Source organism: Alosa sapidissima, chromosome 17 (genome assembly GCF_018492685.1).
Source record: "Alosa sapidissima isolate fAloSap1 chromosome 17, fAloSap1.pri, whole genome shotgun sequence".
Lineage (NCBI taxonomy): Eukaryota > Metazoa > Chordata > Actinopteri > Clupeiformes > Clupeidae > Alosa > Alosa sapidissima.
Window position 1 is genome coordinate 20,853,266 of NC_055973.1, and position 27,266 is coordinate 20,880,531.

The window sequence follows — 27,266 nt, forward strand, 5'->3', positions numbered from 1 at the left end:
TACCAGACAAATCATCCCCTATCAACCCCTTGAATTAAAGCTGAAAGTCTAAGCACATCTTGACTGCTTCAAAGATCCATTCTGGTGGAGTACTGTACATAGGCAAAATTACAAAAAATTGTGTCACTGTGCAAAAATGTATGGACTTGTAGGTATGTTCAAAGGGAAAGATATATTTTCAGCATAGCTGTGTTCATAATCAAAATCATTATAACATTGAAATTCATTGAAATTATTTTTTAATTGAATTTCATTTGTGCTTGGAACTCAATAGTACATAGCCAAGTTCACACACACACACACACACACACACACACACACACAAACACAAACACAAACACATACACATACACATACACATACACATACACATACACAAACACAAACACAAACACAAACACAAACACATACACACACACACACACACACACACACAGATTCAATCCATCTGGACGCCTTCTTATGCACATGGGGAGTGGTACTCTGCTTCAGCCTGGTCACCTGATTTAGAGAGATTCTATGATCAGTCTGCTGCAAACAACACTGTATCTTCCACATAATAATGGTTTATAAGGCAGACTTACTGGTTTGGTAGTAGTCATACACCTTGACCACTGCTGGCTTCAAATTGTTCACTGGGAGATCCTGTCGGATTGTCAGTTGGTACGGAATAGGTAAATCCTTTGGAACCTGTTGAAACAAAAGATAATCAGATTGCCATTGACAATGTTTGCCATTTTGAGTAAACATGTGAGGAAAGTCTAATATCTAAATGATGTACAGAACTGTTTTCTTACCTTTGACAAATATGCCAGGATGTGGTCATCTTTCTTATCGACTCTGTCCACAAATATGCTGCCCTTTAGCTAGAAAGTTAAATGAGCCATGAACACCATTACAGGAGGTTATTTAATGACTCATACAGACTTACTGTACATACAGACAATTGCAGTAACTGAATGGCCGTTAGTACATTGCATTACGGCAGTCATGGTACGCTTACTGCGGGTCTGAACTCGTCACTGTCACCACCACAAAAAATAAAAATACAAATTCCTCTGAAAGATATTGGTCCGCACATGTGTGCACACAGTGTTTAATGTCGGGATGTGTTATGTGAGGGATCATCTTATGACATGGATTCAAGGTTTTCAAAACATAACTTGAGCAAGCAAGTGGAGGGAGGAACTCTAAGGCAGGGGTAAGCTGTAAAATGCCAACTCTGATTGAAAAAGAATAGTTAGTTGATGTGTTGTTCATGCATGAGGTCATGAATGAGAGACTATGAACTCATGTCAATTACCGATAATTCATGAGATATAAAGGAATGAAGTAATGCATAACTCATGAATTAACTCGTGTATGAATTCATGTTATTACACGGCTCTTCAGAGTGCTGCAGAAAGTTCCATTCACATGAATGGGCCTTCCCAACTTTCGGGCCTATGTTAAATCTACATAAATCACCGGCAAAGCATTTAAATCACCGCTGTCAATGGCAACAGGTTTTGTGCTTCTGATTAATGTCTTTCATATCACTACGCAAGGACTGGAACTTCATTCAAACGTGAAAGCAGACGGTTGATCAGCTGTGTTCTAAAGAATGTTTGATTCAAGTTCAGCAGCGTGTGTTGTTGCGAACTATTTGTTTCTCAGCAAATGCCACGATGAACGGTAACAAATAGGCTAGGTTATGTAGGCTAAAGTCATATCATGGGGAGTTTATTATTTCGTTTTGGCAAGTAGCCGTATAATAAGCGGGATAATGTATAGAACGCCGGTCATTACTGTGAAAATAAGTCCCTTCAGGGCGGAACAAGTCCGGTTCGCCCTGTCGGGACTTATTTTCCCAGTAATGACCGGCGTTCTATACATTATCCCTTACATAATTCATGTACCCTTACCATAAAGTGTTAGCCATTTGTGTTTACTATTAGGCCTATATGCAAGTGGAAGTAGAGCTGTAAAATGCCAACTGCCAAAAAGAATGTGCCTTGTCGTTAGTCTGACCAGGGGGTTAGGATGGATGACTTACTCTTTCAACAGAGGCAGAGTCAGGTGTGAAACCAGATAACATCTTCACATCTATTATAGCCATGTTGGTGCTCTCCTGTGGTCCATCATACCTGTGCAAGAAAGGATACATATTTGTGTCTCTAAAGCCATCTTTAAAAAGAACAAGTAGTAAATGAAAAATACATCAGTGAAATGGAATACTACTCTGGTTAGAAAATGGTTAACCACTTTTACCTATCACCTTTATTCTATCTTAATTTTGGTTCCTGTACTTGAAGTGAGTAAACTTCACATAAAGATACTTACTGGACTGTGATGTTTAAGCTGAATGCCTGTCCATTGGCTTTGTTGCACTCCCCCTCAGCTAGAGGCTTGGCTTGAGTCGTAATGCTTAAGGTTGAGTTCTCAGTGGGAGTGGGGATGTTGTAGAAAAGAGCCACCTGTTACAGAAGAGAGTTATAGAAATACTACTAACAGAATATCAACCATTAGTTATTTAGAAACACAGTGAATATGATCTTTCACACTGACCCCAACAGAAGCACATGCAGAACCCTTCACTTCTACACTGTACTTCCCAGGAACGTCCTGCAGTGCTGTCTCCTGGTACAGTAATGTGTTGTGCTGGTTCACATCAAACTGGTGTTTGTCGCCCCCTGCTGACTGCACTGTCACTGTGCTGGAGCCATGAGGGCTGAAGACCTTGGTGGCGTACAGAGACAGAGCCTGCAGTGCCACCACCGTGTCCTGAGAGAATACAAACCCAACCCTCAGTGTGGGCAAATACTGAAGCTGGAAGAAAGACCAGACACACTAACACAACAGAAGATGTTTAAAAAGGAAAGGTGTGTGGAGCACCTGTGTGGAAGAGAAGCCTCCATATGGATTTTGCTGCTTTACCAGCCAGCTGACGATCCTGGAAGCATAGCCTAAGTCAGCAGCAGTCAGTGTGGGTTTGGTGAGAACAGCTAAGAGCACATAGGAGGTTGTCTCCACCGCCAGAGAATCAGTTCTCTCTGATGAGGACTGAGACCAGTGCAGGAGACTCCCTGAGAAGACACGAGTCACATGAGATAAAGGAAGCAGGTTCAACTGTTGGTTCATGTGTGTCTGTTCAGGCACAGTGTAAATTCTGTCCTACCATCAGAGGTTGCTACACTGTCCAAGTGTTTCAGAAGCTCAGCTCGGATGTCCTCTTCTCCAGCGAGACTGAAGGTGTAGGCCAGTAGAGCAGTGGTATAGGTGTTGGAGAAGTCATTAACGGATGGTTCCACCTGGCAAGTATAGTATATATGTATATATTATTAACTGTCCTTTTTGCTTTTAATATACATATATATATAAAAAGGACAGTTAATAATACTATAGTTAAAAGAATGTAAAGCACATAAAGTAAAATAATTTAAATAATTTACCAAGCTTTTATATAAAATGGAATAAAAACATTGTGGAAGTAGCTTTAATTGTTTGTTTATCACAGATGTAAAGACCTTTAGTTTCAGTTACAGTGGATGGAGTCATCACTGTTTCTCTTTTACGATACCATAGCACAAAAGTCTGCAAAAGAGCCTGTGCATTGGCTTAAAATATAGACATTATAAGGACAGGCAGAAAGAAAGAACCTAGAAACTAGAAGATAGAACCGCAAATAGGCCCAAGAATAGATCCTAAACCTAAGGCTGCGAGTAGACCTTTTTCTCCAGCAACCAGGCAAGTAATTTCCTTACCACACTGGGGAGACCTGCTGGATTTAGGGGTGTCCCTCTGTAGTAGGACTTCAAGAACATCATGGTACTTGCCTGGAACAAAATAATTCCTAATATAGTTATATATATATAAAAGAGTATAAATACTTATACTATATAGATATATATAGATATCGGTTTTTTTTTTATTACCTTGCCTACTCTCTGATATGTCCATATTTATTTTATGCTGGTCTCTAGACTTTATTCTTGGACTGTTGCACTGTTGGATTTACTCATTTGCACCATCATCATGACACTCACTCTCACAGAGCACCTTACCGTACCTTACTATGCACAGAGAATCACAGGCTCAGTCCCTGCCTCAGTCATTGATACGATAGTAAATTTAATTCACCCAGTACATATTGGTTCCCAAGCTTTTCTTAAAACATTGTTTCTACATTTGAATAGCTGGTATTTGGTGGTTTGATTTCAACATCAACAGTTCAACAAAATCAACAACAGAAAAGGGACATTCAGCTAGCTGTTGCATAGCTTCTAGACATTATTTCCACACACTGACCAGTTACATGATTTCAGTTTCATTCAACCAATCTCCGCACCCCCTCTAACTTGAAGCTTTTCCTTTTGAATATTGCACCACCCTTGGATGGGGACCCCCCCCCCCCCCCCCCCCCCCCCCCCACCACACACACACACACACTTTAAAAACTACTTGTATAACACCACAGTAAACTGTTTGGATGAGACCTCTAATAAGTTTGAGTTGGTTTGTTTTAGTTGAACAGATTTACAAATGTCCTCACCTTTACAGTCATATTCAGCTCCAGCATTGAGGCAGCGATGTAAGCAGTTATTGTCACAAGATCATTTACACCTCCCTACAAAACAAAACCAAACTCAATAAACAGGAAACCCATGTCCATCAAAAAACTAAGTACTGTTAAACTGTCATCAACAAATGTATTATCATTATAAGAACCTTCATTCTGTTATTGAAGAGGTTTCCTTGCATACGGTAAGCACCAATTGGACTAAGTTGATTTTCCAGCCAACCCTCGGCACCCTCAATAACGTGACGGTCAATGTAGATGAAGGACTTTGCTTTACCAAACGACCTCAACACAAATGCAGTCAGCCTAGAGGAAGAGTTAAAAACAATATTGTGTCAGCTGAAGTCTTTTCAGATTATTATACAACATTTTATACTATTAAGATGACCTATCTTATAGTTTTACCTGCATCATTGTAGATGGTTTGTTTCTGATGTGTGTCCAATGCTCTTGTTACATAGTGTTTAATAGTTTTAAATTGTTTCATTCTATTCTACATGTAGACGAACTCTTCTCAGTGTTCAGTCATGATTATGGTTGCCATGGGCTTGACTGTACTGCTTGGGTTCAACTCACCAGGTGTTTCCATCTCCTCTGCCAAACGTGCTGTAGGCTCCATCACGGTGCTTGTAGTTCAGCTGCCTCTGGTATCCTGTTGGGTTATATTCGGAGATGAATATCAATATGGCAAAATGAAAGAAAGCCAGCTCTGCTTCCCTTTCTCCTTTCTAATGCGCATTCGCTACTCCACAATAGCCACGTTTACACGGACAGTTTTTTTGTCATTCTTATTAAACTATTCCAACTGAAAAATTTGTGCCGTGCGTTCTATTCCAATCAGGTGCTCTCAAGCGCTTTAGAATCTTTGATTGGAATAGCCGCTGTTGCCTATTTTTCCTTGAGAAGATACAGCAGGCAATCGGATTGACCGTACATTACTGTTCAATCGGAACAGGAATGGACTACACCACCTCTTCCATTCCCATTAAAATTCTGATCGGATCAGGCATTTTATTCCGATTGAGGTGTTTATATGAGAATTTTTATTCCGATTGAGGCGTTTCTAATCGGATGAAAAGTGTCAATGTAAATGTGGCTATTGAGTTGCTGCTGAGAATAAATGCTGACATTCCTGACTCCATATCTCCTCTGAGTAATGGGCATGTCAAAGCCAGACTCTGCAAAGTTAATGTGGGAAAGTCATTCTCTCGGTTATTGGTGTACTATGGTAAATGGACTGCATTTACATAGCGTTGCTTCTCTGAGCATTAAAAGCACTTTACAATTTTATGCCTCACATTCATCCATTCACACACAGATGGTGGAGATGGACTGCCGTCATGTAAGGTGGAAATCTGCAAATTGGGAGCAGAATGTGGAAAGTTAATTGAATTCAATAGCCAAATCAGAAAATGGTTACCTACAGTAACTGGTCACTAAAAGCTAGTGTGTCAGAGGTCGTTCATTTTGTCACTGAGACACTGAAACATTTCATTCAAAAGCAAAGTAACTTCTCACCATTTTTAAGGAAATTTGTTGCTTTTTCCTTAATTTCTGCAGTGAGCTGGCCAGTGTTCTGGAGGTACTGCAGAATGTAGATATTTGGGGAGAGGATGGCAATATTTTGCTCCCCACAACCATAAGGCATTTTCAGGAGGCTGTCAATGTTCTTCAGAGCGCGACCCAGGATGTCTCCTACAGGGAAAACATTCCATTATACACATGTTAAGAGAGTTACTATAATTACTGAGACAGAAATATTATTGAACTCTGAAGATTTAAACATGTACCCAGCACAGACACTGAGGCTCTGGCCGATCCCTTCACTACAGCTGCTGGGAGTTTCAGCTCCACCTCCTCTGTTAGAGCGCCCCCTGTGGGATCAATGTGAGAAAAGCAGAATTATTACAGAATTAATTTGCAGACTTGCTACTTCATGCAAAATTGTACCTGAATATCAATATGGCAAAAAAAAAGACAAGCAATGGAAATATAGGAACAGTATGGGACAATTCACCGTTTGGACATAAGAGCCTACTGAAACTCTCGGTCTTCTCAGTTCCTTCCGCCTAAAAACACAAAGAACCGAGATAAAAAAAAAAAATCAAAACTGGAACATATGGCTCATAATTTATTCATGATTAATGATTAATTTGTAGTAAACACCTCTTGTGTTTAAAATGTGGCTCTGTGAAGAGAGAAAACAGAAAAGTGTTGTGTCTAGAGCAGGGGACCTACAGTATAACCCACTACCCACAGACCCACTACCATGATAACAAGAGCAGTCAGCCAACTGCAGAATCTCTCCCTTAAATAAGGGGAGTGTAACATAGCTGCAAAAAGCGCAAACGAAAGTTATTCATTTTATCCTGATCCAGTTTATATAGAAGTACAGAGATATTGTGACCGGTGTGAACAGACACACGGATGGACGTACCTGATTACAATACCAGAGGTAAGGGTAATAATAAATTTGGCACCACCTACCTTCACCAGCAGGGGGCGTGTGACTATGTCTATGCGACCTTTCTCTGGCACAGACACAACCTCGTTGCCACACAACCCCTGGGACTGAGTGGCCTCTGCACTCACAGTAACATTCATCAGTCCTGGCAAGCAAAATACACTACATTACTTTCAGCAGTAATATCTTTATACTACACTTTCCCATGCTGATATTGGGACGAATTCTGCGCAGCAAATGGTTACATCCTTGTACTTGCATTACAGTGAGTCCTGTGAAGTGTGTTAACTCACCAAGCACAGAGGGCACCAGTGTCCATTTGAAGGTCTTCCTTCCATTTGCACACAGACAGGAGGAGTACTGGCCATCAGAGGAGGGGGTCAGAGTGAAGTCTGATGAAGGGGCTGGAGTCACTGTGACCTACCAGAGAGGGGGTCATATTTAACACACTCAGAACCACAGAGAGAGGAGTTCAGCCACAAGGGCCCTGAATATTTCTTTTTCTCCTGCAAGCAATGATACTATATATTCTTAAGTGTTAGTAACAATTCCAATAAATTAATACATTTTAGTAAGTCAACCATGACAAGAGTTTTTTTTTTTTTTTTTTTTAAATGAGAACTGAAACCAGAATCTGTATGTCCAGCTATGCATCTCTGTACCATGATGCACTTGGGCAGGTAGTTGAAAACTGTTGCTTTGAGCTCAAAGGTCTCTCCACGGATGATGGAGTACGGCAGGGAGAGCTCCAGGAAGAAGGGCTGGAAAACTGTGAGCTGAACTGGTGGGGCCAGACCAAAGCCCTGGGGGGACAGGCAGAAAGCCTCGGTCTCCCAGGTGGTGATGGTGTCAGGGACAGTGAGAGGGACTCGTGCTTCTCCAGACTCCCTGTGAAGAGAGCACATGTTAAAGAAAAGGCTGTGGTGTTGAGGACTGAAACTAGAGTAAGACAGAAAAACGATCCCCTGATTTCTATGGGGCCACTCACCCAACCTCTGCCAGGTCCCAGATCCACGTCTCTGGGAAAACTGTGCGAAACGTCACACCAAATTCCTCTCTAAAAGGTCTTCCCAATCCTGAACTAGCGACCATCTGGCGCACCCTAGTGGCCAGTGGATAGACCTCCTCACGATACAAGACTGACAGAAACAGAACAATATTTCAGTGTTCAGTGGATGAAATCATTTCCATCTTGACATTTACATGCTGATTGCATTATGTGTTAATCCTGGTCATGCAATCACTACATATGAATGTGTCCTACTGCTTGAATAGTATTGCAAATGCATGCACAAATAAATTCATTTTTACAAACGGGAAAACTGGTCTCGCATTTCACTTTTAGTCAGTGTTATTTAACAGGTCATAAGTTCTGTGTAGCTCAAGTCATTGATTTACTTTTGTTGTTCATGTCAGTGGCTTCAGGCTTGGAACTGAAGGGTTGCCGGTTCGATCCCCAACCAGTGGGAACGGCTGAAGTGCCCTTGAGCAAGGCACCTAACCCCTCACTGCTCCCCGAGCGCCGCTGTAGCAAGGCACCTAACCCCTCACTGCTCCCCGAGCGCCGCTGTAGCAAGGCAGCTCACAGCTCCGGGTTACGGCTCCCGCACAAAGTTGCGTTCCGTCAACGCATGCCAGTGGGTGTTCCCGATGGTAGCTATGCAAATGACTTAAAGTATAACAGTAATTTGATTGGCTGGTGCCGTCTGTTGTTCGCTTGTTCGTAATTTGATTGGCTTGTGCCGTCTGTCGGTGCAGCAACAGCTGAACTTCTCTACGCGAGCGACGGAAGCAACGCGACGCAACAGACCCACAATTCAGTACGGCAACGGATGACGTAAGCCCATGTAAAGTGAACGAGAACGCACTGCCACGCACGCAACTGTGTGCGGGAGCCGTTAGTGTGTGCTATGCCTCACGGTGTATTCAATGTGTGCTCTGTGTGTTCACTAATTCACGGATGGGATACATCCAAAGACAAAATTCCTTGTATACGCAATTTAATACCATTGCTAGCTGTGTTTATGTTGCCACCATGCCATATCAGTGTAAAATGTAGCTCAAATGAAATAATACTAATAAAAAGACTCAAGTTATCAAACTATGAGAGTTTTATGAAGTGCTGGCAAACACATCTGAAATGACCACCATTCTAACTTTCACTCACCTGATGAGAACTTTGAACTCTGTATGAACATTTGAACGTGTGAATAAAAATTAGAAATGATTATCCCAGAAAGTCCCAGAAATATGACTTGAATAGAAGTTAGTTAGTTATTAACTAATAATTGCTAAACTTTTAGAATGCCTTGAGCACTGATGCAGTCAGCATTGGCCTCTTACATTGTTTGCAGGTAGGCCTACATTTCATTCCGTTTTCGATGGCAAACGCGAAACAGCGCCAAAACAACCACCAGTGGACAAAAAGAGTATTACATGTGTACTGTTAAGACCCGCCATAGAGAATGAATGGGGAAATTACGGAGGTTATAGTTTGCTCTGTGTGTTCACTAATTCACGGATGGGATAAATCCAAAGACAAAATTCCTTGTATACGCAAGTATACTTGGCCTAGAAACCGGATTTACATTTACATTACTATCTTGATTTTTGTTCAAGAATGTTGCAGATTGTATTTGGATCTATTTCAACCCATTGTTTGTGATTACAATGATCTAATGACCAAAATACTCCAAAGCATTAATGTAGGGTCATACCTTGCCTCCTGTGATATGTCGTTCCCTTAAACATTAAGCAGTTAGGGATCTGTAGAACCAAGTTAGTGACCATCTTCAGACCCAAACTCTACAGTAGACAAAGACACATGAAATTGGTTGTTATGTTGCACAAACAAATGTAGCAGGAAGACAAACAGATGAACTTTTTGTGAAACCGCAAAAGTAAAATAAATAAAGCTTAAATTTAAGTCAAATGTACAGTGATCCTTGACCCCCAGTTAGCCCTTGATCCTTTACCAAAGACCCATGATTAGCGTTAGGGGTTAACTCTAGCTCCTTTATCAAATATCCAAGGTTAGAGTTCGGGCTAACCCTAAAGCCTTTACCAAAGACCCAAGGTTAGGGTTAGGGTTAACCCTGGATCTTTTATCAAAGACCCAAGGTCAGGGTTCACTCTAGATCCTTAACTGAAGGAATCCAATGAAGAGTAACTAACAGAGGAGTTAGGACATGTCTTCTTTGGCTGATTAAAGACCAGACGTGCCACTGCATTTTTAATCGTTTGTAATGGTCTAACTACACAAGCAGACAGGCTAGTTGAGAAAGAGCCTTGGCCTAAAAAAACATTATGTGGCATATTATGTAAGTATTAAAATGTGAATAAATAAAGTACACAATTCATTATTCAAAGTATTCATTATTATTCAAGTTATAAGGGCAACTACAAAATAATAGTGCACTCTAGACACCTAGGTATACTAACCAAAAAACAAAAAAACACTTAGGGTGATGAAATTGCAAATACAGTCTAAACATGTATTACAACCCCTGTAAATGTTGCACAGCCATTATTGTCTTCCAACTTCAAAAAATGCATGCTGTACATGTAAATATTTTTTGAAAAACACATTTTTAAAAGCCTTATTTGTCAATGACCCATGTATAGAATTAGAATTATATACTATATTACACATACTGTATGTGTTTCATTTACCTTAAAAACCGCGAAAGCCCCAGTATCAGCACGCCGTGAAGGGTAGTATGGCATGGAGGAACGCCTGAGTCTGATTTTAAGGCATTCTACAGGATCTTCAACGTCATAAGGAATTTCTGAGTCCAAACTGGGTAATAATCCAAAAATCTAGGATAGTAGAGATTTCAAATGACATCATCTAAGAATTACATGCAATGCCACATCATCCTCCTGAGAAAACTCACTAAGCTGGTCATTACAGTGACATTTGATAATTCAATTTACATTATTCAACAATGGCAGGCATCACCCTAGGTGACAGATAACATAGTCCGCTGATCAGTAGCCCTATTTAATGGGCCCTGATAATCTAGTATCATTGTAAAATCATTGTAAACCACAGAACCTTGGTGCTTATTTGCTTGAAGCAGCACTATGGAGTTTTGGTCTAAAACTAGCGAGCTAGCTACCTAAAAGGCCTGCAAAACCTTGCACCACCCAGTCCCAGAGCCTTATTGGCACTGTTAGGAGCTTTCTAACATGCTAACTGGTGTCTTTTAGCCTGGCGAGCCAGACCCACATTAAAATGTAGGGTCTGGGAACTCACCGTTCGCAGTGCTTAGTCTGAGGGGCGGGATAATCGGTTGTCTTTCAAATTCCCTCTGCACGCAATAGGACAGCGCTGAGTCCCATGCGTTTTCCCACCAGCGGAGCTAGTTGGCTAGTTCAAACTTTTGCCATCTTAAAACAAGCTTAACTCGTGTCACACTGTTGGCCAACAGCAACATCCATCTTCTTTGTTTTCAAGTAGCAGGGAATTCAAGCCAAACCGTTGCAACTCTGCCATCAATCATTATGTTAAGCCCGCCTAACGACTCTATACACGATTTGATTGGCCTGATAGAAGTTTAATTTTTCAAGCTCACAAGCCAACGGAGAGTTGCTAGACTAGCCCTGGAAGCAAATGTAATTTGCTGCCGCTAGGGTGCGTCTAGATTTCTAGGCTAGGTGTCTTTTGCTGATATAGGCAGTAATGTCTTGCTGTGAAAGGTTTTCTTTAATTTCCATGTGTTCCTACCCGGAACACAGAACTGCATAGTGCATATCCAGGAGGCCTGTGGGAAAAACCACATGACCACATATAACATTCAAAGTAATTTGGACACACCAAAATGGTGCGATAAAGATAAAATACCTAATATAAGTGGTAAATTATTGCATAGTTTTTTCTTTAATTCTACTCTAGTTGAAGTTCTTGATGCAGTCGGGCCTTAACACTGAGAGCCCAATATGTGAGGAGATTTATATTGTCATTGGCTGTGTCCGAAATGGAAGGTAGCTGCCTGCTGCTGCCTCTCTGCTTTCAACTGTCTAATGAGTCACTTGCCATAGCAGGCATCAAGATACCAGGATACCTACACCTGACTTTAATCAGTGGGAGTTGAAGCAGAGATGTTCTAAAGAATCTTTGGTTGAAGGCAGCATGAAGGATGTATGCTGCCTTCATAATTCGGCAAAACAAGGTATCTTGGAGGGCAGCATTTTATAGATTTTATAGATTATAGATATTAGATTTGAATGTGCCTCGAAGCCTTGCTGCCTCAGAATGCTATGCTAAGGCAGGATTTTTCCCATTTCGGACATAGCCATTGTGCTAGTCTTCAGTGCAGCTATGGTAACCTTCTGGGCATCTAGGCGTTTCCCTGGTTCCAGGACAAAGATGCTCTGATCCACAGCACTGAGGGCACACAGAGAGCCAGGCTGAGCTGACAGCTGTAGGGAGCTCTCCTCTCCAGGAACTGCTTTAAGGGGGGAGAACTGCACCGACACCTGTAATGCAGAGCAAACAATGAGGAACAATTTGCATTGCAATTTGTGATGCAACCAGTTCTACAGACAGGCCAAACATGAATGCACACATAATTGTTAGTTGACAGTAACAGTCTGTATTGTTGTACCACTGTCAAACCAAAACATAAACAATAAATATGTGAGAGAAAAGATAGAACATTTACATTTCAAAGCAAGGAACTGCTGACACACCTTATTGCTGAAGCACTTCTCCGTTGAGAAGGTTTGGCTATTAGCCAGGACCGTCTCACTGGGTAAGACACAGTACGCCATGACCTTCAATGAGGGGGCCATCTCAGCACTGACAGGGAGCTGGAAGGACACCTCACCCTCAGTTACTGGTAGGGAGCCCTGCACTGAAGCCTCAAGAAAGCCGTGATGAACAATCTGCCCTTTGGATAAAACCTACACATGGAACCACACAAGGAAACTCAGCATCATCTTACCACAGTAAGTGTTGTAACGATATGCCAATAATGTAATTTCTAACCAGATCTGTAATCTGTGATCAACATACCATATAAATGACATCCACAGAGTCTGTGCTGAATGTTTCCCCAGTGAAGGTGTACTTAATGGTGATGGGTACGTCTTTGCCACACTGAAGAGGTTCATTTACAGCCTTTATGGTCAGAGAGCTGGATAATGCTGTGTGTGGAGATGCTGGTGGTAATCTGTACACCAACTTTGGTGTAGTGTCATAATATGGAGCATGTTCAATAGATTCCACAAAGATGGATGATGTACGTGCCTAGAAAAATAAAAAAGGTTATTATTCCCTCTGCATTTACCAACAATGCTCATCTCTAAAAATGTTTGACAAAATATAATGTTTTACGAAATGTTAAAGGACCAGAGAATGTGAATAACAAAGCACTGAGAATCATTGAGGCATTATCACACAATACTCTCAACCATATAGTGTTATTATGTATTTGAAAGGACATTGAGGCTTAGCCAGCCAGTTAGAAGCTTACAATGAGCTCAAAGTTTTCAGGGAAAGTAGTAGTGTTAATAGAGAACTGGGCCTCTCCAGCAGAGTCTGTGGTCAGGTTCAGTAGGAGCTTTGAATTCCATCCCAGACCGTTAAACAGATGAACCGCTCTGTGAGCGATGCCAGTGCCATTGTAATGGGTCGCTTTGATCTGTAGAAAGAACAAACACAAGAACCCTAAATGCATGCAAGTTATATGCAAGATGTTGGAAATAGCTGTGTTTGTGTGTGTGTTTTATGAACACTGCTTCCACCTACAAACAAAGTAATGAATAGTGAACATGCATGCTGACGATCTAGAGCAGGGGTGGCGAACCTGCATGCGGCTCTTTGCCTCCTCGTGCGGTTCGCGGCTGCTCAACTGATGTTCTCACTTCTTGGATTTAGAGTGTTTTATTTTTTGAGATAGCCTATATTTCTGGTGAAGGAAAATGCTTTTCATAGTTGATAGTACTGCCAATAGTTAGGCTGCAATATTTAAATTAAAATAATTGTAGGCTACTGTCATGTTATGGACAGGTATCTAGCCCAAAAAAGAAGCAGACACGGAACACGGACATTCAAAAGGAGTATTCATCTTTTTTGTAGGCTAGCATAACCCTTCTGGTTGATACGTCAACATATCCAAAATAACACCGTTAAAAAACATGGTCTACACGTTAGTTTGGTACTTGGTATGCCAGACTTAACTGATGCATAAAGCTTCAAACCTGAACATTTCCCAAAGGCACTGACCTTTGCAAGTACAAGGTAAAGGTAGGATACATAGACATCAGTCAGAGAAGCAGACTAAAAAAAGGTAGGGGTAGACTGAGTACAGTTGAGACATGTGTACTGTTGAGACACCTTAAATATCTTGCTTGCACAGCAAGCCCAAGTTGTGATTTTTGCTATGCCCATGCGTATTAGTGCCCTCTTTGATCATGGAAAATTTAAACGACACAAGTATCTCCCATCCAAGGATATCGGCAAATGTTTGTTTTCCAAAAGTAAGAATTTCACTTCACCATGCACCTTTGACAATGAATAGCTCATTACACTTTTGTTGTTTTGTACACTGTTAAACGTAACTGGTATCATTACAAACATTATTCTGTGTCCTAAAAACTGGCACATTTTATGGCATTGTGTCATGTAAGGTCGTTGCAAAATCTAGAGAAATGTGTGAGGTGGCCAGCGGGGGACAGTTGAGACACTCTCCGACGTCCAAAGTATGTTCACCGAGGATCTCGTCGCAACAAAATCTGCATGGCTCGCAAAGATGACAAAATAATCCCCTGTCTCTGGACTATGGTCATTTGAAGCCTGATCGACAAGTTGACCATACTGTGCTTGCCCGTCTGCCCAGATCGGATGTGCACAGTCAGTCAAACCGATTGAAAGCTGGATTGTTCAACATAAGATCCCTCACCAACAAAGCTTCTCTCGTCAGCGACTTCATTGTGTTACCTGTGTTCAGTCTTTGTCAAAAGCTAAGCAGTCATGCCCTTGGTCAATTACTGGATGGGAGACCACATGAAGTGACAATAAAGAGATTCTTATTGCTGTCGCTAGTTTTCTCTAAATCACTTTCTTCTTATAAAAACTCGATTTTTGACCATTCTGAGAGTTTAGTTGAAACTGTGTGGTTAATGATGAAGTAAGAAAACATAAACAGATACGATCTGAAACAATACCTTAAATCAAACGGGGACCACATTTGAGCAGCCTGGGCTAGGCCTACCGTGCAAAAAACGCCCTCACTAACCACTACACCATCATGGTTATTAATAATAGTCTACACTGTTAATTGAATGCACGGGCACGCCTGGCGACACCGGTGAAATGCACCGAAGGCAAAGATTGTTAAGAGGTTCACTTAACTTTGGTCACATGACATGGGGATTTTGAACGATGTTTCGAAGCAGTGGTCACATGACATGGCTGTTTTGAGGTTTCGAAACAATCCGACACACGTAACTCCATGGTGACATCTAGTGGCCAGTTTTGCTAACATCAACAACCTGTGTGCCTCGTCTTAAGTTTGATATGTTGCTGTGCTATGTTTGGACGTTGCAGTGACTCTTTCATCAGTAAATTGCCCTAGGAATACTATTGACTGCTTAAGAATTGTAGTCCACACTTACTGGCTATAGCAGTTTGGCCTATTAGTATCAGTTTTCTCTTTCTTCCAGCAGTGCGCATGTGACGTAAAGGGTTGCCTGGATTGTTTGGACTGCCTGGACGCCCGCTTGACTATCGGCCGCCCCTCCCCCTTGGATCAGCGTGTGCGTGTAGCTGAACACTGCCCCCCTCCCTCGCTCCTCGGATCGGATGCGCCCGCCCACCACCAGCAGAATAGCCCCCTACCTGTGAACTGGTGCCTTCTCTACTTATGGACTGTGTCTTTTTAAATATTGTATTAAATAAATATATTGGATTTGCATAACTCTGTCGCCAGCCTTGTTTGTTGAACAGCCACAGCATAGCTCCCCAGCAAAACGAGTTGCACCTTGGTTACATTGTGAAGCTGTGTGCAAAAGTAGATCAATATAGAATAAAAAATGACTGCTTTGTACCATTATTTGCCAAGGTATGCTCATGTGTTTTGTAAAATGCCCTATGGAAACTCGCCATAGGACTTTTGGGTTCCCAAAAGGCACACTGACAATAAAAGGCTTACTGTGTGGCAACCTCTTGGTGTAGAAGCATAATCCTGGTCTCAAATGAAAGGTATCACTTTGAGGTTTCTTGTGGACTATTTAGATTGTATGTCAGGTGTTCTGATATAGACTGACTACACAAAATATGGAATAATTACAAAAAAGTCTCTATTTTTGCATTTACTTTGTTTGTTCAATGGTTGTGTATAAAATAAATTATGCATCTGTACAACTAATATTGGATAATACAACATGAAGATTCAATTTCTATGGATTCTTGTGAATATTTCAGTACCCAATATGTTGCATCTACATATGGTGCTGCAGCTACACTGCAGCCAGAAGTCAGAGTAGCACCAAAAGCGGAAGAGGGGGAGGGGGGCATTTTGGATCAAATTTAATTGAGACATAAGATTAATCTGAAAATGTACAGCACTATACAGATTGTACTCCAAAAAAGTTGGCATTTTTGGATTCCCAAGAATCAAAGCTTTGAAATGGTGTATAACATTACTATGCTACATAGCAATATGGTCCGTGTATCATTCGTTCATTTGATATTCAATTGAGAATCAAAAACGAAAAAAAAAAAAAAAAAAATACTTATTTCATTATTTGTTTATGAATGTGATACAAACAAACAAATAACATGTTGTTTTCCAGGCTTTTGATTTCATGGTCAGATCAAAAGTATAACGTTTAAAAAATGGCTTCAGGGCCGAAACTGATTTTGATATTTATTTGTTCCGATTTCTGTGACCTGGAAGTCTATCCAAGTCACTTTCTTGGTCTAGACCTGTCAGTGCTCAGTGTTGCCAATTTAGTGACTTTGTTGCTAGATTTTATTTTGGCCATCCCTAGCGACAGAAAATATTGTCTAACAACTATAGTGAGAAATTGGGCGACGTGCGCAACGATGGCAAACTTGGTTTTGTTGAATTGACAGAAAATCATCTCCCTTCTCATGCCTGTTTCGTTTATGAACATCGCTTTCGCCCAAAGCGTTGCCCCATGATTAAAGAAGTAATGACTGGCCTAGGCTATGTATTGTAGTATCAGCCCATGTTAGGGAAGTAGGCCTAGATGTTAGATCTATCAGCTCAGATCATCATTTGTCGCCAATGTCATTGGAAGGCAGCCAGCTGCAGTAGCCTTCTGGTGAGATTACACCAAAGACAGTAGCTATGACAGGGAAACTAGGGACACATCGTTCAACAAGCACATTGATCAAAGGAAAGAGGGGCTACAACTTCATTCATAAACAGAGCAAATAATTCAAATCGAGCCATAGGCTCCCCCCTCCACCCTCAGCTACATAACATCCTGGACTTTTAGACCCACAATGGCTGCCTTGCACTACTCCACTTGCACTACTCCACTTGTACACTTGCAACTTGTTGTTGTTGTCCTGTTGTCCTGAACACTTCTGAACACACTTCTGCTGCTCTTACATAACTTGCACCACTATGCCACTTGCATACTTAGGTCAAACAAAACTACCTCAGCCATTTATTGGCCTGACCTTTGCACTATTATATTGACTGTCTACTGTATGCACAATTGCACAATTTCTACAAAATTTTGCTGCTCTTATTTCTTCATTGTATGTGCCTTCTTATTTTTACTTTTTATATTGTTTACTTGAATGTTATGTTTGTCTGTGGACCTAATTGGTAAAATATGTCTGGTCTCCACCGTGGGATAGTAGGAAATGCAATTTCTATCTCTTTGTATGTCTTGACATGTGAAGAAATTGACAATAAAGCAGACTTTGACTTTGACTTTGATAGGCGTAGCCACAGGCGGCCTAAGCCCGTCTACTTGTCAGTCTTGCCCGTCCAATTACGTTCACCATCTAAAAAAGACGCGCAAGTCAACACTGCTCTGAGAGCTCAAGAATCAGTGAAATCGCGAACAGGCGGCAGCTCCGTTTAATTGTCAGGTGTGAAATGCGTTCATATTCCACTTTTTATGTCATAGACGTTGCATGCCTATGGAAGGAAAGGCTTTGCAGTAGGATTGTTGTGGTTTAAGTTATGCGACGCACCGTTGCTGGGTTCATGCCGTTTTGCGCAAGTTTAAAATGTTTAGCCGACTGCGTAATTTGCCATTTTTGTTCAATAAGTTCTACTTTTCATGTCATGAATGTAACATGCCTATGATAAGGCTTTGCAGTTGTACAATAGGCCTATGGTCAATCTATTGTCTCAATTGTGTTTCATGTGACGCGCCGAAGCTAGGCCTACATTCATGCATTGTTTTGCTCCAGTTTTTTGTTTCTGCCTAATTTTTCAGCTGTGATCAAATGCGTTCAATAAATTCCACATGTCATAAATATAACATGCCGATTAATATTTGTATGGTGTATCTCATCTAGGCTTCTCTTAGGTTATGTTCAATCAAATTGGCACCCTTTTATTTCTGTGCCCACCCATTTGAACATTTCTGGCTACGCTAATCAAGCATAGGAGTAGAAAAACCTATTCGTTTAGACTGCCGATTGAGGGGGAAAAAGAGATTCTGTTGCTCTGTCTGAGTGGTCATTTAAATATATCTCTTTAGGTTAAATTGTGTGTGGTAAAGTTATAATCGGACTGGTAGACCGTAGTCCGTTTTTTAAACGTTCTACTTTTGATCTGATCATGAAATCAAAAGTCTGAAAAACAAAGCATTATTTGTTGGTTTGTATCACATTCATAAACAAATAATGAAAAAACAAGTCCTTTCTTCGTTTTTTCATTTTGGATTCTCAATTGAATATCAAATGAACGAATGATACACGGACCCAATATGGTGCATACAATTGATGTAGAATGCTGGGGGGAGGTGGTGGAGGGGGTTAATGACCCGGTACTGGAACATGTTATGCAACAAAAATATAACAAAAATGGGTGTCTCAATTGTACCAGGTAGGTGTATAGGGTACAGTTGAGACACAATCAAGACAAAAATGCACCTTATGTTTATGAGATAATTGTGGAAAATATAAACTACTTATGGGTATTATTGCTTGATAATATTTTAGTCTATAAGCTAAGGAAATGGCATGTGGAATGTTGTGTGGAAAATCACTTCTTTTCAGTATCTATTTTTTGTTTGATTTTGTGTGGGCAAAAACTGTCTCAACTGTACTCAGTCTACCCCTGAACACTCGACGGAACATTTGACGGTCACATTGGCATCTTATCAGTTGTTACATTGGAGCATTTCTCATGCTAATAAGTCATTCAGTGAGGGGGAATTTGTGATGTGTGTCAGATATCTTTGTTGCTTGCTACTCATTCCTGAAAAAGATAATTTGTAGCATCTGCCAAGTGTCTCACTTTAAATGAAAAAGAGAAGATCTATTTAAACTGTAGGCCTAAGTCGCTGTTGTAGTGTGGGCATCTTTTTTGTTGTGCGGCTCTTTTGAGTTGTGTGGAACATTTTCTTGGCTCTCTAGCTGGACTGGTTAGCCACCCCTGATCTAGAGGTTACATAATAGGCCCCTGGAGTGGGACCCATTTTAAGTGAATTCTGCTAAGCTAGGCTAACAGAGGGGGGTGTTAAGTGAACACCAAAACACAAACAGTAGCTCACTCTTGTGATGCAAACAAATACAGTAAACTCATAAGCACACTCATTGAATATCTATGAACTGTATGTTCTCTTACCTTGCCCTCCATTACTGCTCCGTCCTCAATCACTTCTGGTGTATCGACAAATGTTAGTTTCCCAAGAGAGTAGTCCAACCTTATGTCTTTGCTTTCTGCCCGACTGATACCTGATGAGAAAATAAAGTAATGTAAACATGGCACATTTGGAAGATATACCAATGGTTTTAAAAAGTGTCCCGTTGGCTCACCAGTTCCTTCTTCAGCTACGGTTGCATTGAATCGGAAGCTGTTCTTCAGTTTTCTATTTAAGTCTGGTTGTGTAAACATTACCATATTAAAGACATGAGAGGCACAACCAAATGCATCCGTCTGTGGGAATCAAACACACACACTTCAGATGTTTGCATCTCAGTTAAATGTTTTCGGGATGTGAATCACCATGTGTGACATAAAGAGAATTTTAAACACAGCCTTAATAGTAATTTGTCAACAGCCTTCAAGTGTTTGGGTATGTAATGTCAATTACAAATTGTTAGCATCCAGGAAGTGGACATTGCCAGCTTAGTTTTAGCGAATACCCTTACCTCTGCTGATACAGCAAAACAAGGTGCCTCTGGAATTAATTCATCATCATCAGTTTGATAACGATAAATTCGACACAATGACATGGAAGCTTTTCCTGGCACAGGCTGGCCAAATGTGTACCTAGAAGCAGGAGAGTTGCATTTAAAGGCTATGAAGTCAGACAACCAAAGGAAGGAGTTTTTAATAATAGGCTATCCTGTGTCTCTCACAAGGCTCCCTGCTTGATTAAATCTTTTTGAATACTGGGTTACCGTAAAGTTTCATTCTATCTCCTGTGCTCTTTTGTATGTTTATGCCCCCCCCCCCCCCCCAAAAAAAAAAAAGATAGCAGTAGCCTACTTTAACAGTTGATGTAAAGAAAAAGCAAACATCCATGAAATGTGCAGCCTAAAGACCCTTAAATAGACGGTCCCTTACACAGACACACACGGTTACTGTAAAAGAGAAAGTGCAACCTACATTGCAGATGGTCCCTTAATCAACCCCACTCCAAATATCCTATGTAGCTAGTCAAAAATCTTCTTCTTCTTCTTCTTCTTAATTCACGTCTGGTGCTTCACGGGACCGATCATGTCGAGGAGAAGGTTCACCGGAGCACACAGAGATGGCTTTTAAATTCATTGATTATGGTGCACAGCAATTGATGTTTCAACTCTTCTGTGTCTTCGTCAGAACCTTCTCCTTATCCTATCAACCCAACTCCAAATACCTTAACCTAACATCAAATGAAACAGACATTCTCCACAACCATCTTGCGATCCCTATAAAATCGTATAAAAAATCTTTACCTGTTTAAATCTAGATGTAGTGGTAGGCCTACAAAATATTAGCATTTGTTTCCATTTCCTACTTTATTCCCTGCTCTTGCAACTCATGCTATGTGTATGTAAGTGTAAGTGTGTGTGTGTTCACTTGTGAGTGTGTGTGTGTGTGTGCGTGTGTTCATGTGTGTGTTTGTGTGCCAGTTTGTGACTGTGTGTGTGTGTGGGGGGGGTCTAATGGTGTGTTTGTGAGTGTGTGTGTGTGTGTGTGTGTGTGTGTGTGTGTGTGTATGGGGGGGAGGTCTAATGGTGTGTTTGTGAGTGTGTGTGTGTGTGTGTGTGTGTGTGTATGGGGGGGGGGGGAGATAATGTTTATTGTCCTTAAAATTCAGTGGAGCTAATGCCCACCCAATTTCATGTGCCCCGGTGTGTCATTAACCAAAAATTCTGAACGTTAACGTAACGTAAAAAAAAAACTCCTTTATGATTAGTGCGCTTGCGGCGGTTATAATAATCCTGTTATCATTTTCTTGAAAAAATGTGCTTTTCTATAATTACTGTATATATTAATTACAATGTATCACTTACTTAGCACACACTTCCAGCCTGATCTCTTGTTCTCCAACACTGATGGCCCCTGGGGCTTTCAGCGTAACCTTGAACTTGGGCAAAACTAAATGGAAAGAAGTTAGTTAAGAACACACTAGAAAGTGGCTAAAAACTTGTCCCTGTCCGGAGACGCTTTGTGAAGTTCTTGTGTGCAGGTTTTTACATTGTGATGTTATTGCATTTTAATCAAACTTAACCTCAAAAGTCTTACAAAGCCTTTAGGCATGTGCAATATGATATGTGTCAGTGATGTTTCATGGGTAGAAAATGTGAAAATGGTTTATTTTAAACCATTATCCAAGAAGCAACTAGGTATATAAATACACGTGTGTGTGTGTGTGTGTGTGTGTGTGTGTGTGTGTGTGTATGAATATGAATATATTAAATATGGATATATCTGTAAGTAACAAACGTACCATATTTTTTCACTTGAAACTGATGTGACTGAGATGATGTTTGACTGCCTTGTACATTGAGCATGTATGTGCCCTGAGGAGCTTCTGGGTTTAACACGTGGGAGAGCTGCACTATTTTGCCCTGTGATTTCACATCAAGCCATTGACCAATGGTGTTGCCACGGCTATCCTGTGAAGTGAAAGAGAGAAAACAATCAATGTCCTCTTCGTAAAAATAACATGTTAAGATTTTGTTTTGAATTTATTAATTCAAGATTTGAAAGCAAGAGTGAGAAAACTACACAACATCAAGAGGATTTTGTTCTTACGTCCAGGGATATGCGATCATACTGTAAAAACAAGAGCATACATGAATGAGTTGTGATACACTTTTCTAAAAAAACAAAACACAACAATTTGGAAATGAAAATCATGTTAACAGTGTCGTCATACAAATCACTTTTACTTTTACTTTGTTAGAGACATGGGTGTGTTTCTCTTGCTTATTATAGGATGCCTTTAAAATTATATCTCTGGTTGAGTTAATTTCACTGATTCGTTCAGTTGCCCAGGTGTACTGTAAATCACATGAGTCAACACCCAAGGCTAAAAATGTGTGGCAGATATTCACACTAAAAACAAACGTATTAGCCACTAGTGCTAATCTTACAGTATCAACACATTGATCAGTATCTTACGGTCCAAGGCTGCTATGGTACCTATAATTCTCTCTTTGTTTCAACAGCTACATGTAGACTAGACAAAATGATTTCCCTTCAGGGTTAAAAGCTATAACTTTGAGTTTAACACTAAGCATATGGCTTCTGTTTGCTCTTGTTTCTCAAATCTCACAGCTGACCAATCCTTTCCCTACTCTTCTGCGTAGCTTAGCATGGATTGTCTGACCTCAGGACATATGGTAGTTTAGAAATGCGCCTCACCTTTTCACTGAGTGGAATGAAGTTGGTGTCCATGGTGACCACTCTGAAATGCACTGTGGACAAGAATAGTGTGAGAATCTGCTTTTGCATACAATACACATGTTTATATGCGAACCTTTGTGCATTGTGAGTCTGTGTGGACATACCTGTATGGCCTAGGCTATATATGGGTTTATCTGTCTGGATAAAGGCTACAGGAGGAAGTTTTGGGCTGAACTTCACCCGACTTTCTGAGGTCCAGTGATTTGATTGACCTTTGACATCTACTGTGATTTTCTGCACAGAGTTTTCTTTCACCGAAGGGGCCTATTTAAAGAGCAGAGTAAACACTAGATTCACTGGGTGATAAACACCAGGTACAGTTAACCTTACTGGAGGGGTGGGGGGTGGGTAAACCTTGAACCTGGACAGTCCTGCCTCTCATGAGGCACAGTGTAAACTGATCTCCTGTCTTGACCATGGTTAGGTGAGCTACTGACCTGGAACTGGAAGCAGTGGTGAAAATCCTTGTCTGATGTTTCCTGGTGCAGCATCTTCTTCTCATCTCCATTGGTCAGATATATGGACATGAGCAGAGTCTCGTTTGGACTCAGGAGGCTGGCACAGAGTTTGGCTTCGGACTCTGATCTTATCAGGGCAGGAAAGGTCACCAGGAAAGACCTACAAAGATGAGGAACACTTTCTCTATTTACAAATTAGTGTCTCACTCACTCAAAAGAACCAAAATACAGTAACTGAACTGAAAGTCTGATATCTTGACAGTCTTATTGACTCAGATCTCACTTTCACTAGCCTGATCAAATGTAATCCCAAAAGCAGCATTCTGTTCTTATACTTATCTATTTACTTTTACACACATTTTTAAAAAATCTTTTCTTTGTTTTTATCTGAATTGAGTTGCGTCTCTGAATGAAATAGATAGTGAAAATATTCAGAACCATAAAAAGCGTTTGCTCACGGCTCTGGTGTTGCTGTGGAGGAGCAGAGAGTGTAGAGGCAGCTCAGCAGCCCTCCAGCAATCAGGATCCTGGTGAGGGCCATTCTACTGAGCCTGTCTGCAGGGGAGAGTCTCACACAGCAGTGCTGTTCCTCTGCACTGAACAGCCTTATATTTCAACTGCCTGATGGAATCAACCCCACCCACACACTGACCCACTGTTAACACACACACACACACACACACACACACACACACACACACACACACCCACACATACAGCTCAATGTCTAACTTGCAGCTATACTGATGGCCTGGTTTTTGGAGTCATCATGTCAATATGACCTATGGCCTTTATCAGAAATGGTAAATATCAATAAACAGAACAGATAACATATCTGAACAATATTTAGGCAATGAGTATTCTCTGCTATTTTATTGCATTTGATGACCCTTACTTTATTACTTGTGATTGTGCTGATGATTTTGCAGTATAACACTATTTTGTACGGAGCCAAGGAGGTGTCATGGTAAGATATTTTTGTATATCGAGAGGATGTGTGTGCGCTCATTTGACTAAATTGTGGTCTCATTGGGGGCCAAGCAGTGAAGCTGCGAGGCACCCATAGTGATTGTACTTTTTCCTATTGGGCAATTCCATGCAAAGGTCATCCTTACCATGGAAAAAAAAGGTTGTGCATATGCAAATAGAACTGTTGTTAAAATCTTCATTTAGGTCTATATTTTATTGTTTGTAACTGATCTGATTGAATTTAATGGATAATTACACTCTTTTTACATCATAAATATGGTGTGCAACCATACAGAAACAACATTTTTCACATGGTAATATTATACATATTTAAAAAGTGGATAAATGGACCCAAGGTTCAAACAAATTGTGCCATTTGACAAATTCCAGATTGACAAGGGAATGGTAGAGCAATGTCTATGCTCAGCTTGCCTTTAAGAGCACAACTCCTTACATTTGTAAGGCTTTTGTTTTTAAGTCAGCAAGTTCCATGGCCATGTCACAACCATAACATTTTATAGGAAAAGTTTATACTACACATACAGTGTTGATGCGACAATGTCCATAGTGTCTGTGCAAAGCTGATTTATATCAATGTAAAGTGTGATGACCAAATTGTGCCACTTTCTTGCTTTTAAAACCTTTATTGGTGCGTTATGGATGTGACGTTATGGATGTTACATAATGTGAATTTACAAGACTGGAGACTTTATTATACCTCAAAGCCGATAAAACGTCTGTTCTGGTGGCATGTCAGTTTCAACGCATTTCACCTTAGTGTTTACAATTGACATTTCAAAGATTATTAGGTTGATCAAAACCACAGGGAGGCCTTGCCTAACCATTAGCAAAACAAACATACCGGTAATATTAAAATACCTCCAGTGATTAGCCTAGCCATAGCCTATTTTCAAGTGGCCTAATAACACAAATCTGAGCGATTATCTTCCTGTAACTGTCATACTGTTGTTGTAACTGGATTATCGCGTTAGCTGGTGAAGATGGCTGACTTTGCAGCTGGAGTTAACATAGCAACCTCCTTCTGTTGCAGATCTGTTCAGCCTGCCGTTCACGTCTGCTTAACACAGTTTAATTTTAAATGTGACGTGATATACCAGCATTTGAAGTGTCAGGTCCTCTGTAGCTAATACCCACAGAGTAACATAAGTAACGGCAGCAATAAACTAGATGTACCACATAGCGGTACAAAATATGACCGCCTCTCAGTCCTGCATATTCTCTTCGCAAAAATAAATCACGCTTGTCAATTTGTCTCCATTTCCTACTCCTGCAACTCATGTGCATGTAAATGAGTGTGTGCATATGTGAGTTTGCTTTTGTTTATAAGTGTGTGTGTGTGTGTGTGTGTGTCTGTGTGTGTGCATGTGCGTATGCGTGCCTGCGTTTGTGTGTTTATGTGTGTGCGTGTGTGTGTTGGCATGCGCACATGCGTATGCGTACCTGTGTGTGTGTGTTTATGTGTCTGCATTCATGTGTGTGTGTGCTTGCCTGTCTGTATTATGTGTGTGTGTGCTTGCCTGTCTGTATGTGTGCGACTGTGCGTGCGTGCGTGTGTGTGTGTGTGTGTGTGTGTGTTTGTGTGCATGTGCGTGTGTGCACATGTACTTTATGTGTGCAAATCACAAATGAGTGGGTATGGGTTAGGTTGATGCGGGCTCTTGAGACTAACATACCATAAATATTTTGTCATGTATTTTGGGTGCAACGGTTCAGGTAGGGCTAGTTATTTAAGGGAGTGGCCACGTTTCATGTTCCCTGGTGTTTCAGTAACCCGGGAATCACTGACCAAAATTGATGACGGTAAAAGAAAAAAATAAATGTATTTTTTATATTTTAAATGACTTGTTGTCCTGATTCTTCCTGTGTCCTTTGATATAAAAGCCGACTTGACTGTGTCTCTTAGTGGGCACTGAGGAAGCAATAATTTCATCGCTAGTTTTTCAAAATTCACTACTTAATTATGTGTTTTATGTAGTTTGTCGAGGACTGGTTCAGACACGTCACATCCATAACGTGAAACCGTCACATCCATAACGCCAGTTTTTCCTACATAATGCATAACGAAAATGACGCATAGTTTCAAAAACACACTTTTTGTGTTCATTCAAGTCTCGGTAACACTCCATAATAAGGTGCCATAATAAATAGCAAACTAGTAATTACCTAACCCTTTGTTAATATTTGTTAATTGTTACTAAAATATCTAGGCTATTTGGCACAAGTTAATAGTTTTTTCATCATTAATTAAATATTAGTTGTTTGCATAAAATCTGTATGTTAATGTTTTAACAAATCTATTAACTAATATTGTATTAATATATGTTAATAGTTAACTAAATATATTTTTGGCACTAATTAACAGTTATTTCTTACATCATTTAAATGTTAAATGTTTATTCACAAACTATATGCTAATATAAAAGTTAATGACATATTATTATTTATCTAGCTTTTCTGATTAGCTTTGTGGAGAATTTATGGAATTTATGGTTTATGGCTTTATGGTCTTGTGGGGTGTATAAGGCACCCTACTGCCAGTGGTTGGTTGTGTGAGAGTTTGCACTCCTCTTCTTCCACTTCACCCTTATTGGATACCTCTGTGGTTGGCTGTTCTGTAATTGGTGACCCTCTGTCTAGTCTTTGAAAGTAGTGTACTCTTTGCCTTTGGACGTACTATTTGGTTGCTGCTTGAATTTGGTGAAATTCAGGGGAGGGGGGTGTAACAGAGT

The 27,266-nt window shown here is 40.5% G+C and overlaps 1 protein-coding gene across 2 annotated transcripts; it reads right to left on the reverse strand.

The window, feature by feature from the left end:
• Positions 1-345: 345 nt before the first annotated feature.
• Positions 346-24,165, reverse strand: LOC121688788 (alpha-2-macroglobulin-like). 2 transcript variants are annotated; one of them, XM_042068622.1, is made up of 35 exons: positions 24,006-24,165; positions 23,527-23,707; positions 23,194-23,353; positions 23,048-23,100; positions 22,436-22,456; positions 22,128-22,296; positions 21,691-21,775; positions 20,341-20,461; positions 20,005-20,125; positions 19,814-19,923; positions 13,502-13,669; positions 13,042-13,275; positions 12,717-12,929; positions 12,354-12,503; positions 10,695-10,841; positions 9,740-9,827; positions 8,011-8,161; positions 7,685-7,910; positions 7,316-7,442; positions 7,046-7,167; positions 6,576-6,627; positions 6,349-6,432; positions 6,077-6,253; positions 5,135-5,210; positions 4,708-4,864; positions 4,532-4,606; positions 3,744-3,815; positions 3,158-3,290; positions 2,875-3,065; positions 2,548-2,763; positions 2,323-2,456; positions 2,036-2,126; positions 798-866; positions 585-690; positions 346-501 (listed from the first exon to the last, which is right to left on the reverse strand). In XM_042068622.1, the coding sequence occupies exons 1-35, from the start codon at positions 24,086-24,088 to the stop codon at positions 461-463; spliced, it is 4,404 nt and encodes a 1,467-aa protein (XP_041924556.1). In that variant the 5' UTR covers positions 24,089-24,165; the 3' UTR covers positions 346-460. The 2 variants fall into 2 exon arrangements, with proteins under 2 accessions (XP_041924556.1, XP_041924557.1); XM_042068623.1 differs by lacking the exon at positions 13,502-13,669.
• Between the last annotated feature and the right edge of the window lie 3,101 nt (positions 24,166-27,266).

Coding starts and splice junctions, on each gene's coding strand:
- LOC121688788 (XM_042068622.1), bottom strand. CDS start 24,088: ATGGCCCTCACCAGGATCCTGATTGCTGGAGGGCTGCTGAGCTGCCTC. Junction 22,297..22,435: donor ATGATCGCATATCCCTGGAC/GTAAGAACAAAA, acceptor TTCACTTCACAG/GATAGCCGTGGCAACACCAT. Junction 9,828..10,694: donor GGGCTTTCGCGGTTTTTAAG/GTAAATGAAACA, acceptor TGTCTACTGTAG/AGTTTGGGTCTGAAGATGGT.